The sequence below is a fragment of the Malaclemys terrapin genome, chromosome 1, assembly GCF_027887155.1.
Source record: "Malaclemys terrapin pileata isolate rMalTer1 chromosome 1, rMalTer1.hap1, whole genome shotgun sequence".
In the NCBI taxonomy this organism is placed as follows: domain Eukaryota; kingdom Metazoa; phylum Chordata; order Testudines; family Emydidae; genus Malaclemys; species Malaclemys terrapin.
Genome location: NC_071505.1, coordinates 123714533 through 123729069, shown reverse-complemented (window position 1 = coordinate 123729069; position 14537 = coordinate 123714533). Strand labels below are relative to the sequence as shown.

At 45.7% G+C, this 14537-nt stretch overlaps 1 protein-coding gene across 4 annotated transcripts in view; it reads right to left on the bottom strand.

Moving 5' to 3' along the window:
* PARVB (parvin beta) overlaps positions 1-14537 on the bottom strand; it is a 109434-nt gene that overhangs the window by 50381 nt on the left and 44516 nt on the right. For all 4 annotated transcript variants that reach the window (XM_054037905.1, XM_054037923.1, XM_054037913.1 and 1 more), the window contains exon 3: positions 7940-8010. In XM_054037905.1, coding sequence (XP_053893880.1) covers positions 7940-8010 — 71 coding nt within the window. The remainder of the gene's footprint in view (positions 1-7939; positions 8011-14537) is intronic.

Sequence of the window (14537 nt, the reverse complement as noted above, 5' to 3'; positions counted from 1 at the left end):
TTTTTTTTTTTTTTTTTTAACAAAACTAGTCCCGGTTAGTCACATGGTAGGCCTTTGTAAAAACTCGCAAACCCATGCTCAAAGCTCACCGCTCAATGGTTTCATTTTAAGTTTTGTCTTCATCATATCTGATGGACACAAACTATGCATTTAATCTTGAAGGAGTGAAAACTAACTGAAAATGTTTGTTGAGCTCAGGGATTGACCAAGTAGCATTGCTTGGAGCACGATTCCGTTTAGAAGACTGTTCAAGGGCCAAAACATCAGTTGATTTTACAAGGTTTCTGTCCAGGGGTGAAAGTAAAGTAAAGGACTTACCGGTACGCCGGAGCCCTGAGCGGGGGCATGGCCTCAAGGGGAAGAGGTGGGGCCGTTCAAGATTTAAAGGCCCTGGGGCGCCGGCTGCGGCTGGGAGCCCAAAGGCCTTTAAATCACCCCGGAGCTACCAGCTACAGAGAGGCGGCTGGGAGCCCCGGGACAAATTAAAGGAGCAGAGCTCCTTTAAAGGGCCAACGGCTCCAGTCACTGCGGGGAGCCCCGGGCCCTTTAAATCTCACGGAGCTCCGGACCCTTTAAATCCCTGCCCAAGCCTGGCTGCCGGAGCCCCAGCAGAGATTTAAAGGGCCCGGGGCTCCCCGCAGCGACTGGAGCCCTGGGCCCTTTAAATCACCATCGTGGAAGCCGGTCCAGTCTGGCACGGCTTATTGGCTCTTGCCGGTACACCAGACCGGACTGGCTTACTTTCACCTCTGTTTCTGTCAAAAATAGCTTGCAAGATTTGGCTGTCGAATCTGAACTTGAAAGGGATAGGCTTCAGGTTTAAATTTGACAACAACAAAATACTGCAAGCTCTCTTTGCAAGATTTTGATCCTAAATGGCAGAAACCTTGTAAGATCAGCTGATTGTAACTAGGGTGACCAGATGTCCTGATTTTGTAGGGACAGTCCTGATATTTGGGGCTTTGTCTTATATAGGCACCTATCACCCCCCCAATCTTTGTCCTGATTTTTCACACTTGCTATCTGGTCACCCTAATTGTGACAGATGTGAGACCTGGGAAGTATAAGGAGTTCAAACTCCTTCAAATATGCCAGACAGGCATGGATTTTTGAGACAATAACTGAGGAATCCCCAAGGAGTGATTAATGCAAATTACACAACCCTGGTTGCGCAAAAAACAGCCTTTTGAAGCTACAGCCTGAGAGGGCCATTGACTGATTGACCAATGACCTGTTCCTGGAGACTGGAGATCAAAGGCACAAGAGCTGTATAAAGAAACAGCTGAACTGACCGGTCGGTATCAGTCGGTATCTGGTTCCCGATTTAAAAACTGACATGAACTTGGAACCAAGGGGGCAAAGCCAGTTGTGGGATTTGAAAGACTGATGCCTGCCAGAGCCTTATGTTGGGGTTGGGGGTAACCTCTGGTAAGCATTTAGCATGCGTGTAGGTTCTTTAATGGGTTTTATAGATATTCTCTGTAATGCTTTTGCCCTAAGAATAAATGCAGCTTTGTGAAGGCTGGTTGGTAAACCGGTGTACAGTGTTCTAGTCTCTGGAGAAAAAGTTAATGACAGGTTCTGTAACCTGCTCAGATCTGTTGGGAAACCCACAGGAAGGTGCAGAGGGACTGCAAGCCTAAACCCCGCTGTCTAAAGGGAGAAAGGCCAGTTCTCCGCCCCAAGAGAGGTGAGTGCTGGGAAGTCTGACCTTAAGTGGATGCCATCAAGGAGGGAGATCAAAGGTGCAGTTAATCCTGAAACTGTGACATGAATGTTGCAAGATTTCCCCCAGCTAGAATGGGGGAAATCCTAAGAGAATAGGTGTTTACATGAGATTTTGGATAGTTTTCAAAAGTGCTAATTGATTTAGGAGCCTAAATCCCATTGACTTTCAATGAGATGTAGGCTTCTAAGTCCATGAAGAATTGTAATACTAAGTAGAGAAATGCCTAAATCCTTTTAAAATCTGGGTCTTAGACACTTTTGGAAATTACACTCTTTGGCTGTATCTGGACCAGAACCAAAAACTAGGCCCCTTCCAACCTACAACAGAACACAGATATGAGAGTTCAAGGGGATTCAAATCTGCATTACTCTCAAGATCATAATATTTGAAGTTATTCAGTAGAACTGAAATAGCTTACAAATATCCCTGAGTACTCATTAGAATTATTTAAATGGATTGGTTTCAACTACATTCACATCACTTAGGTGTTTACTCTAACAATGTAATGGTAGGAATGTTCACCAAAACAGAGAATCTTAAAGCAATGATTCGGGATATTAACAGGAAACAAATTTTAAATATGTAAACAAGAACATTCATACTGGAAACCTGATAATAAAGGCTTGTCTATAAGGGCATAAACTGAAGTGCACACCAAAGTGATGTGTTGTAACTGCCCCGTGTGGACACTTCTGGTGCAAACTAAAAGGTACCTAGTTTGCATTAATTTATCTCCACCTGGGGCATTTACAATGCAGCACTTTGGTGTGCGCTGCAGTTCACAGCCTGATAATTCAGACTGCAGGGTCATGTAGACAAGCCCTAAGAATTATGACATGCTTATCTAATCAGAGAAGAGCCACATACCAAGCAACCCAAGTGAACGATCAAAAGTAACCATCAAATCTGAATTCCAAATACTCACATAAAATTGTTTGCAAATAAGCCACAGACCGAGAACAAATGAGTTTGAGAGAAGTTTAAGAAGGTCACCCACAGCCAGGGCCGGCTCTAGGTTTTTTGCCGTCTCAAGCAAAAAAAATTTTGGCTGCCCCCCACCCCAGCCCTGGGCTCTCATCTTCCCCCCCACCCCCACCAGTGCCCTCCTCCACCCACATCCCCTGCTGCCCCAGCACTGGACTCTCCACCACACTCCAACCCACCTTTACCCCCTGCCACCCCAGCCCTGGGCTCCCCGCACCAGTGCTGACTCCGCCCACTCCCCCCTCACCTCCATCCGGTCTGGCGCTGGCAGGGTCGGGGTAAGCAGCGAGGCTCCCAGGCCGTGCCTCAGCCCAGGGTCCCTCCAGCCAGGGCTCCCGCCTCCAGGACTGGCCGGGACCCGGGAAGGCAGAGCCGGGTGACTGCCCTGGAAGGGAGCTGAGGAGCTGGGGCAGGGTAGCCCCAGAGGGAGCAGTGCCCCGGAGAGCGGGATGTGGGCCCCACACGGCAGCGCCCCGCCCTCTATGGCCCCGCTGCTGCTTCTGGCCACCGTGCCACAGTCCCTGGGCGGCTCGGGACGCTTCGCCCAGCCCCGGCTGCGGCGCTGGGGGGCAGCCACCCTGCGGCACTTGCAGGCGGCTCCGCGTGCCCTGCGGGGCAGCCCCCAGCCCGAGTGTCCCCTGCTCAGAGCCTGCCCAGCCACAAGCTCCCCCACGGCGCAAACCGCAGTGGCCCCAGGGCGCCTGCCGTCTACAACGCGCTGCTGCCAGGGCTGGCTCAAAGCTTTTGCCGCCGGAAGCAAAAAAAAAAAAAAAAAAGGCCGGAATGCTGCCCCTGAAAATGACCGGCCCTGCCCACAGCAAAAAAGTCCAAAAATTCCTGGATAAGCTATTTACTATGAATTATTGTCTCAGTTCTTATGTTTGATCTGAGCTTCCAGCTTTGGGATATCTAGTAAATTTCATACAACTCTAATCAGAACCTACTGTTCTACCAAAACCAGAACTGTAATTTGCTACACACAGCTGCGAATGAAGTGGAAAACAAGGATTGATGGCCACTGATGGGATTTATTTGATTATCTAGTTGTTCTTTGCAGCTGGACTTCCTACTGACCCATTGTGCCAGACTATTTTTAAAATATATAATTATACTAAACATCACTTTTTTCTTTTTTAAGCCCACCTCTAGCTTCTGCTCATTTTCAGTTCTGTAAGAGCATTCAAAGCATCTATTATCACGTCCTCCACACAGCAGCCATTCAGTATAAGAGATTTACTATGCTTGCTGGGATGAAAAGTTATTTTCCCTTTTGTTCTTTCTGCATTACAGTGGGATTCTACAGTCTGTCTCCCCCAGAGCTAGGACAGTTATGTTTTAATCACTTCCAAATGCACACAAAAGCCTGCGGTGCTTAATCCACTACGGATACAACTCTTATTGCAGCAGGAAAGAAGAGATTAAACAATCTTTTTCTGTGGAGCCAAAAGGTATTAAACAATATGTCACCGTTAGATTCCCTGGTTCATTTTCCCAGGGGCTTCCCTGCCCTGACTCTGTTTTTCACAACACTGATTTGTGAGTGTGTATGTGAGTGGAGTGGGAACAATTAAGAAGGGGGATTAAATACTGTAGATGTATCCACTTTTTAGAGAGGGGAAAGAAATCATGAAAAGGTTTAGAATCAAAATTAAAGCTATCAAAGTAACTGTTCAGTTTTCCCCTCTTTATTTAATGGTGATCTTAGGCCTGGACCACACTAACCACCCACTTCGAACTAAGATACCCAACTTCAGCTACGTGAATAACGTAGCTGAAGTCGAAGTACCTTAGTTCGAACTTACCGCAGGTCCAGACGCGGCAGGGAGGCTCCCCCGTCAACTCTGCGTACTCCTCTCGCGGAGTAGGAGTATCGGCGTCGACTGCGAGCACTTCCGGGATCGATCCGGGATCGATTTATTGCGTCTAGACAAGACGCGATAAATTGAACCCAGAAGATCGATTGCTTACCGCCGGACCCGGAGGTAAGTATAGACGTACCTTTAGACTGTAAGCTCTGTGGAGCACAGATTATCTTGTTCTGGGTGTGTACAGCACCTAGCACAATGGGGTCCTGGTCCCCAATTAGGGTTCTTAGGTGCTACCGCAACTCAGATAATAAACAACAATAGTAATAGACAGCTTAATGACCCATCAAAAGAATACAGAGCAAAGAGAAGATCAACCCGTCACACTTTCACTAGGTCATTCAGGTACAATCACAGCATAATTCAATCCCCTCTCTGCCTCACAGTCTCACACCAAGTTAGTCGTCAAATTCCTTTCCAACTATGCCATTGTACAAACTCCTGTTTTAAAATTATGCTTGTGAATGGTTAACGAATATTTACATTTATATATGGCTCTCCTCTCTGGGGTGGCCCCACAAGAAGAAACACAAGGCTCTTTTGGGATGGTCTAGAGGATACAGCCCCTAGGAGCTTCCAGGACATAGGGATCAGGTCTCCGTTGCCCTGAATGTTGTACAATCATGTGCACCTGTACAAAGTGGGAGTAAAACGTTACCAGTCTGATTTGTAAGCGACTGTGCTGAGTAATGGTGAACCAGGCCCCAATCCTGCAATGAAATCCATGCACAGAGACCCTGGTGCCTATGAGGAGCACATTACAGGATCAAGGCTCAAGTCTTCATCCCCGCTCTAGTCAGATTTTGAGGGGAGGAGAACCTTGCTAATTTGTATTAATGACTCAAAAGATTCATACCTGACCATAGCATAAGGGCTCCAAGTCTCACTAAATTCAATAGCAAAGCTCCCATTGATTTCAACAGGATCAGGAACAGATCTTGTAGTGAACTAACAAGATTTTAAATCAAGTCGACTACATTCCAGAGTGTGCTTGGTTCACTTATTCTGACCACACTGGTTCAGTTTTGATTCTTCATAGGCCAGCCATGAACACCATGTAGTACAGTTTGGAAAAGTGGCACGAGACCACTAGGGGTTTGAGGAGCACTGTTGGGTTTGAGGATTAACACAGTGAGAATGAGTGAGATTCTACTGGGTTTTAGCCCACAACATATTCAAGGGGAATAATATCATGTGTACTTGCACACAGCTCCTCTCTAAAGCTGGATTTGCAACTGGACAGGAAGCTAGCTTTATGTTCCTAAAGCAATGCCCTGCCATTGCAGTGCTGATAATACAACGCCGGGTATGTTTGTTGTAAGTACATACATAGGCTGCGGTGGTATTTCTTTGAAGCATGCATTCATTCCAGTGATGTACCAAGTAAAGATACCCTGACAAGCATGTATCAAAGCACACGTCCTTTCCTCCTTTATGGGATTACATAATCCAGATTTTTCTGACACATCTAAGCATTACTGCACTGTGGTTTCTAACCAAAGCAATACAAATCAAAAGCCTCGCACACAGAGAGGCAAGTACAGGAAATGTAGTAAGACAGTAGTATGAGCATGAAAGCTTCTGGGAAGAAAGGATGCATTAGGGCAGGAGTTCTCAACCTTTTTCTTTCTGAGGCCACCACCAACATGCTATAAAAACGTCACAGCCCACCTGTACCACAATAACTGGTTTTCTGCATACAAATGCCAGGGCGGCATTAGAGGATAGCAAGCAGGGCAATTGCCTGGGTCCTCACGCCACAGGGGCCCTGGCGAAGCTACATTGCTCAGGCTTCAGCTTCAGCCCTGGGTGGTGGGACTCAGACCTCCAGGCTTCAGCCCAAGCTTCGGCTTTCTGCCCTGGGAGCCAGCAAGTCTAACACTGGCCCTGCTTCGCAGCTCCCCTGAAACCTGCTCGTGGCGCCCCCGGATCCTGGGTTGAGAACCACTTCATTAGGGTACAAACCTGCCAACACTTCTCTCTCTGCTCCATCCTTCACTCAGTTAACCTCAACAACCCTAACCCTTAAACTGGCCCTTCTAAATGCTATGCACTCTGGGTTAGACTCCTCCACCTCACACAGAGCATGAGTAAATGAGCATTGTGTGGGGAACTGGGGTTGGAGTGGGATGGAGTCGATAACTGTTATAGGACAGACTGTAGGGCAATACTACAGATCCTGAGCTGGAATAACAGTTGCTGCCTCTCCACACACGCAGTGCAGATGCTCTCAGCTACTGGATACATGACAATCACAGATCCAGTCCCTCCCCTAGCACACAGGTAGATCAGAAGCTTCTGTTCTCTCTCCTAACACAAAAGCAAAGGGACATTCAATGAAATTGAAAAGAAGAAAATTCAAGACTAGAAAAAGAAAATAATTTTCACACAACATGCAATTATACTGTGGCCAAGAACTTAGTAAGAATTCAAAAGGGGATTGAATATTTATATGGATACCAAGAATATCCAGAGTGAGCAGAATAAACAACAAAATATAGTGGAAGGGATGTTAAACCTCAAGTTTTAGGGCTTAACCGTAAGCCAATCTCTAGCTTTAAGAGACCAGAATGAGACACCTAATGAGGGGGGTAGATTATGCCACATCTGCCTACTGTGGGGTTCTTACATCTTCCTCTGAAGCATCTGGCTCTAGTCATCATAGACAACAGCATGCTGGACTAGATGGACCTCAGGTCTGCTCATTATGGCAATGCCTATATTCCTATACTCTCAATGCTCCTCTCCACTTGGACCTGGCCTGGAGCCCACTCCCTCAGTGTGCAAATATGAAGACCACCCTGCACAACCATTTCACCTGCCCCCTTCCTGGAACAGGGGCATGCTGGGGCTCCAGAACACAGAGCATTGGCCCTCCTCCACCATGGCAGAATTTCACACACAGCGAAAAAGCCTATTCCTCCCCTACTGATCATTTCATCCATCTGCGCTCCTTTCCTGTAACCCAAACTCACACCTACCAAAACTGTTTCCCCTGCTATCACAATGACAGGGAGCCCGGTCTCTCACGTCATGAGGAATGGCATTGTGATCATTGCTAGATTCAAGCTGAACTCTGCCTCACTTCAGTATTTAAAGGAATGCAACTGTAGCCTTCATCTCCCCGCCCTAAGCATCCTCAGGCTCTCAGATGTCTGCTAACCTCTTCTGCCATCTTCTTTGCTGTTGGCCTTACTTCCTAGCACTTGTATGTGACCTCAATATCCAGGACAGTTCATGAATTATTATCCCTTTACATAGATGTATTCTCAGTAACAAATCTCTGGTTTGTAAAGGATTACATATAGCAATCTAAAGATTTTTTCATGAAAGAAAAACAAGACAAGTATTTACTTCCTACCTTGATTAGTTCTTTGAACTTGGAGTCTTCTTTGGAGTTGGGATCGATCATGGTACGTTCCTCATTTTCCTCTGGCCATTGAGAAGGGAAATGTCTAGTTAGAGCCATGACATGAACACACTGTCGAGGATAATACAGGAGCTATTATTTATAAAGCTGGCTGGAAGTTGATTAAGAAATGGCAAAGTCTAGTCATCATACTAGCGAGGGAACATCAAGTGATCAAAGCATGGGGAATTCTTTAGAGATACACTAAAGGATTACACAGTACTAAGTTCCCTAAAATAAGATTCAACTGGCCTTCATCAGGTCATGCAGCATAGTGCGTGTCAGGCTGTATCATCTAGCCTCCTGTATCATGTAGGCTCCTTGGGGCAGGGCTATGTCTTTCTCCAGACAGACAGGAGCACATTAGTGTCACCCAGCTAACAATGATGATCATTTTATCCTTTCATCGGTTATTTAATTTTCCTTTACATCATCAGACTGCAGCATCCTAAAGAACCCAGTAAGCTCACTGCATTATGCTCCCTGTAACAGGGGTGACATGGGATTATGGGTCATCCTCCTTGTGATGGTGCTCTCCATATGATGTTATGAAAATATGCTAATGAGTGTGAATAAAATATAACTGAAATATGCTTCATGCAGAAGTAAGGTATCATTACAAAGCTTATAATCTACTGAGTGTGTTCATCCTATTTGTATAAATGTATCATTCTTGTATCTGAAACTAGAAATATGAAATATAACTCTGAGGTCCTATTGTAATTATGCAAAGTGTGGGCCATTAATGGTGGCTTGGAATCTTGATGGCTCCCATTAACCAGGACGATTGGTTGTAAATGGCTCTGTTTACTTGTAAGTCTTCCTGTATACCTGTGTGCTGGCAAGTGGGTAATGAAGTCTTACAGTGACATGTGATCATGTCACCTGAACTGGAATTCATCTTTAACCTAGTGCTTTTCCATTTAGGAGGGGTGGAACCCAGAGAAGGACAAAGGATTCCCACCTTATGCAGAAGATACATAAGGGGGTGGAACAGAATAAAGAGGGCGGCAGTCATGAGAAATCCCCTAGCTACCACCTGAGCTGGAACAAGGACTGTACCAGGGGAAAGGATTGGCATCCAGTCTGTGATAGAAGCTTATTGAAACATCTCTTAGGGTAAGATTTTATCTGTATTCAGTTTTCTTACTGTATTAGGCTTAGACTTGCGTGTTTTATTTTATTTTGCTTGGTAATTCACTTTGTTCTATCTGTTATTACTTGGAATCACTTAAATCCTACTTTTTGTATTTAATAAAATCACTTTTTACCTATTAATTAACCCAGAGTAAGTATTAATACCTGGGGGGGGGCAAAGAGCTGTGCGTCTCTCTCTATCAGTGTTATAGAGGGCGAACAATTTATGAGTTTACCCTATATAAGCTTTATACAGGGTAAAACGGATTTATTTGGGGGTTTGAACCCCATTGGGAGCTGGTTATCTGAGTGTTGGAGACAGGAACACTTCTTAAGGTGTTTTCAGTTAAGCCTGCAGCTTGTGGGGAACATGGTTCAGACTTGGATCTGTGTTTGCAGCAGGCAAGCATGTCTGGCTCAAACAGGGCAAGGTACTGAAGTCTCAAGCTGCCAGGGAAAACGGGCTCAGAGATAGTCTAGGCACATCAGGTGGCAGTCCCAAGGGGGTTTCTATGACCCAACCCGTCACACTCCTTTCTCCTGCTCCCTGCCTTTTCAAATCCCACTGTAAAATTTGCTAGCTAGCAAGGACTGCACTTACTCTGCTGCAACTGCACATAATGCTGAGTCAACGCCAGCAGCAATATCAAGAGTGAAACTGACAAGGATTTAGGTCAAATTCAGTTGTGCCTGGAGGAAAGTGCCCAGAGCAAGTCTAGCAGAGGTGCAATCTGCTCCATTGCTGTGGAGCTGAAGAGTGGAAAGAAGAGAAATATTTTCTCCTTCTACCTCCAAGGAGCAGCCAGACCAACACAATTTGGGAGGGAGGGGAGAAGGAGAAGGGAAAAGACACACAAAGGAGCGGGAAATGGAACAGGGACACAGAACAGGAAGTGGAGTGGGATGAGTGGAAGAGAACAAGGAGGACATACAAATGGGAAGTGGAGTGGGGTGGGACAGTTAGAAGGCATCGAGGAGGTAGCTGGGTGCATTAGAACTGAGGACACAGCTTAGGTCCTCAGTGTTAGCAGCAGCTAGGAGTACTGTAGCTAAAGCCCTTGGCAAGGAAGTGTAGGGAGTGTCTTTCTACACAGTTGCTTGGACCAACTGAAAGAACCATGCCAACAGGCTCTGGGGGAAGACCTATCTAACTCTTCTCAGCTTGAGGATGGTTTCCATAACACATGGGTGAAGGGAGGGAAGAAGAGGAGAGACTGATAAAATAAGGAAGAGGAAAGAGAAGGGGGGGAGGGTGAAAGACGAAAAAATCCAAAGGAAGGGTGGAGACAAAGGAACAGAAGAGGGAGCGGGAGGAGTAAAGATTAATTTTAGAAGGATGATTGCATTTGAGGTTTTTTTCCCCACTGAGCCAACACTTTGTTGGACTGGTAACAAAGGCTCCCCCTTTGTTTTTCCCCACCACAATTGAATGCATCTGTAGGTGCACACAGCATTCTACCCTAGATGCAAATATTAAGGAGCAATGTTGTTACAGCCTGTTAAATTCTGGTGCTCAATTTCAACTAGCAAACTCACCCTTCCCCACCTTTCCTCATTGTAATCTCCTTTGTTGCTGAAATGACAGTTGTGATTTAGTTTAGAACAGCTCCTATAAGTGGAAATGAAAGCACAGCTGCTACACAGCAACAGGAATGCAGCATCACAGCCTTGTTACATGATCCACTGCGCTACAGCTAAAACAGAACTGGAGGGTTTAACTGTAGCAGTGCACATACATAGACATACAGGATGAAATCCAGGCCTGTTGGAAGTCAATGGCAACATTTCCATTGACTTCCATGGGCCAGAATTACACCCACAGCATACACTTGCCTAAGATTTATGAGGCAGAAGCCTTTGATACATGATACACATGCTTCACATCTGACTGTACCGTTTAAGAAGCCAGGCCCGCTTGAGTAGGTCTACTCTGTCACTGGAGCAAGCCTGCCTGCCCAGGCAGACTGACTGACGCTAGCTCCGCTCAAGCTAACACGCTAAAAACAGCAGCGTGGACACTGTGGCCCAGGCAACAGCTCTACACGACCCCCCGCACTGCCACCTGACCTGGACTACTCAGCCATTTTTAGCACTCTAGCTTGAGTCCCTCTGTGGGGGCTGGCTCTTTGCAGTGTGGACTTATCCTTTGTGTTGCTTTGATGTACACGTGAATGGAAGATGGACAGAGATGCCAACACATTGTGGTACTATGTAGTCCACCACACAAACAATATCATGGTCACAAAAAGGAGTTTTGATGGCCACAGTGCCACGGACAGAGAGCCCTCTGACCTGCACCGCTGTTCAGGCACCAGAACACGACAACCCGCTGTCCCAGTATTACAGTTACGTTGCTGTTAGTGATGAAGCTCTGCACTCACACTGGGTGGATATGACAGACTGTACAATTGAGTGGGGTTTCCCTAGACCTGCCAAGATATTTGGGCTCAGTTCTTTGCAGGGTCCACAATCTATTAAAAAACACCTAAACTGAACGTTAAAAACGTTTGCCAAATTTTCCACAAACCTAGGAAGAGCTTCTGATTCTGTAAGGTTTCTAGTTTCTTTTGGTTCTTTACTTCCTCCTGTCTACTGGGATGAGTCAAGCAGGCAAACGCTCAGGAAGTTACACCCAGCACACGCCCAGCCCATGAGGTTGCGAGCTGGAACTTTCAAAAGAGGGCTCACCCATGTTTGTGCAACACCCACCTTTCCTGTGCGGGACCCTAATCTCTCTCAGTCTCTCTCACCCGCCTTTAACAGAAGAGGGGATTAGAGAAGCTCTTTTTGTGTCTTTTTATATAAAGGCCTCATGATATATTGTTATTTGCTTGAGGGTCTTACCTATATCAAAACAGGACAGAATTAGACCAAGGCTCCAGCTAATCCAGTATCCCATCTCTGAAAAGAGTCAATACCAGATGCAGCAGAGGAAGGCGTTAGGTCCCCCGCCCTTATTCAATTATGGAATAATCTCTTCAGAAGTTAGTTTTCTTCCCCATTCTGGTCAGTCAGTGCCTGGCTTATGCCCAGAAGAATGCAGATTTGTCTCTCTGGTTTCCTTTGCCTATTTAATGTAACCATGGGTTTTCCCATTATCCATATAAACAGTTACTCCTTTTTGCAACTGCTCAGAATTATTTGACTCTGACATCTTGTGCCAATGAGTTCCACAGGTTAAAATATATATTGTTGGGGGGGGGCACATTTCCTTTTATCATTTTAAACTTGTTGCTTTTTAATTTCAGTGTGTGCCTCCTTGTTCTCATAATATCAGAAAGGATAAATAAAAGCTCTCAATTTACCTCTCCTCTATCACATTACTTATTTTACATACCTCTAGCATAGCCCCTCTTATTTGTCTCTTCTATGAACTAAACATTTATCCTCTTTTCAATCTCTCCCACCCTCTGTTCATTCTCCAGACCCATATTTAGTCCCCTATTTCTTCTATATCATCATTTGTGAGATGGGATGACCAGAACCCAATACAGCATTCAAGGCTGGAATGTATTATCCATTTATTTAATACGTACTTTGAGAAAAAGGATGGCCTAGTGGTTAGGCCCAGAGACCAGGAGCTGCGACACCCATGTTCAATTCCCAGTTCTCACACCCTGTTTGAGTTTGGGCAAGTAACTTAGGCAATGTCTACACTAGGGACCTTACAGCAGCACAGCTGTACTGCTGCAGCTGCACCACTGTAAGGTCTTCCATGTAGCTGCTCTCTGCCAGCAGGAAAGAATTCTCCCGCTGGCATAATTAAACCACCCTCCAACAGGTGGTAGCTACATTGCGCTGTCCACACCAGCACTTCTGTCAGTGAAACTTATGTTGGTCAGGAGTGTGTTTTTTTCACACCCCAACTGACAAACATTTCGCCAACAAAAGTGCTAGTATAGACATACCCTTGCATGTCTCAGTTCCCCATTAGTACAATGGGAATAATAGGAATTCCCTACCTCACAGGGGTGAGGTGAGGATAAATACATAGCCTTAGTCTCTCTGTGCCTCAGTTCCCCATTTGTACAATAGGATAACAGAACTTGCCTATCTCACAGGGATGTTGTGAGGATAAATACATTAAAGATTGTGAGGTGCTCAGATATTTCGGTGATGGGGCCAGGCAAGTATAACAAGATATATATTCAGAATTATATTCAGTCTAATTATTTACACATCCTAGCATTTATTTGCTTTTTGAACCACTGCTACACTATAAGCCAGGGATTGGCAACCTTTGGCATACAGCCCGTCAGGGAAATCCACTGGCAGGCCAGGACGGTTTGTTTACCTGCAGCATCTGCAGGTTCAGCCGATCGCAGCTCCCACTGGCCGCGGTGCACCGTTCCAGGCCAATGGGGGCTGCAGGAAGCGGTGGCCAGCACATTGGCCTGGAATGGTGAACCGCGGCCAGTGGGAGCTGCAATCAGCCAAACCTGCAGACACTGCAGGTTAACAAACCGTCCTGGCCCGCCAGCGGATTTCCCTGTCGGGCCACGTGCCAAAGGTTGCCAATCCCTGGCTTATTGTTGATAGTTAATTTAGAACCCAGCATGATGTGTGAGTATTTTAATTTATTCTTTCTGGAGTGCAAAACCTTGCATTGGTCAACAATGAATTTCATCTGCCATCATGCTGCCCAGTCATCTAGCTTAACTGGGTCCCTCTGGATTTCCTCAGAGTCTACTCTAATCGTAACTACCTTAAATATGCTATCTGTTCGTTTTTCCATCTCACTGCTCGCCTCCTTTTTCAGATCATTAATGGAATATACTAAAAACATCAGACCTTGTAGAGAACCGTGGCACACCATACCATGAAAACTTTTGGTATGTTGAAAACTGACCATTTGTTCCTACTCTGTTTTCTGTCTCTTGACCAGTTTCTGAACCACAGAACTTTTCATCTCATCCCAAGACTACTTTTCATCTCATCCCAAGACTACTTAGGTCAGGTCTACACTACCACATAAGTCCACCTAACCTACATCGCTCAGGGGCATGAAAAAGACACCCCCCTGAGCAACGCAAGTTACAGAGACCTAAGCGCTGTCCACACCAGTGCTATGTCAGTGGGAGATGCTCTCCTGCAGACATAACTTCTGCTTCACACAGAGGTGGAATAATTATGCCAACAGGAGAGTGCTATGCCATCGGAATAGAGCGTCTTCACCAGATGTACTGGTGCACAGCAGCACTGGTGCAGCTGCGCTGATGTAGTGCTTCTAGTGTAGACCTGCCCTTAGTTTCCTTAATTCCTTAATATGTGGCATTTTGCCAAAGACTTTTCGAAAGTTCAAATAAAATTATATTTATGGATTCCTCTTTTATCCACTGTTTCACTGACATTCTCAAATTCTAGTCGATTGGCATCCTTTACAAATGCTATGCTTGTCTGTCTTATCATATGT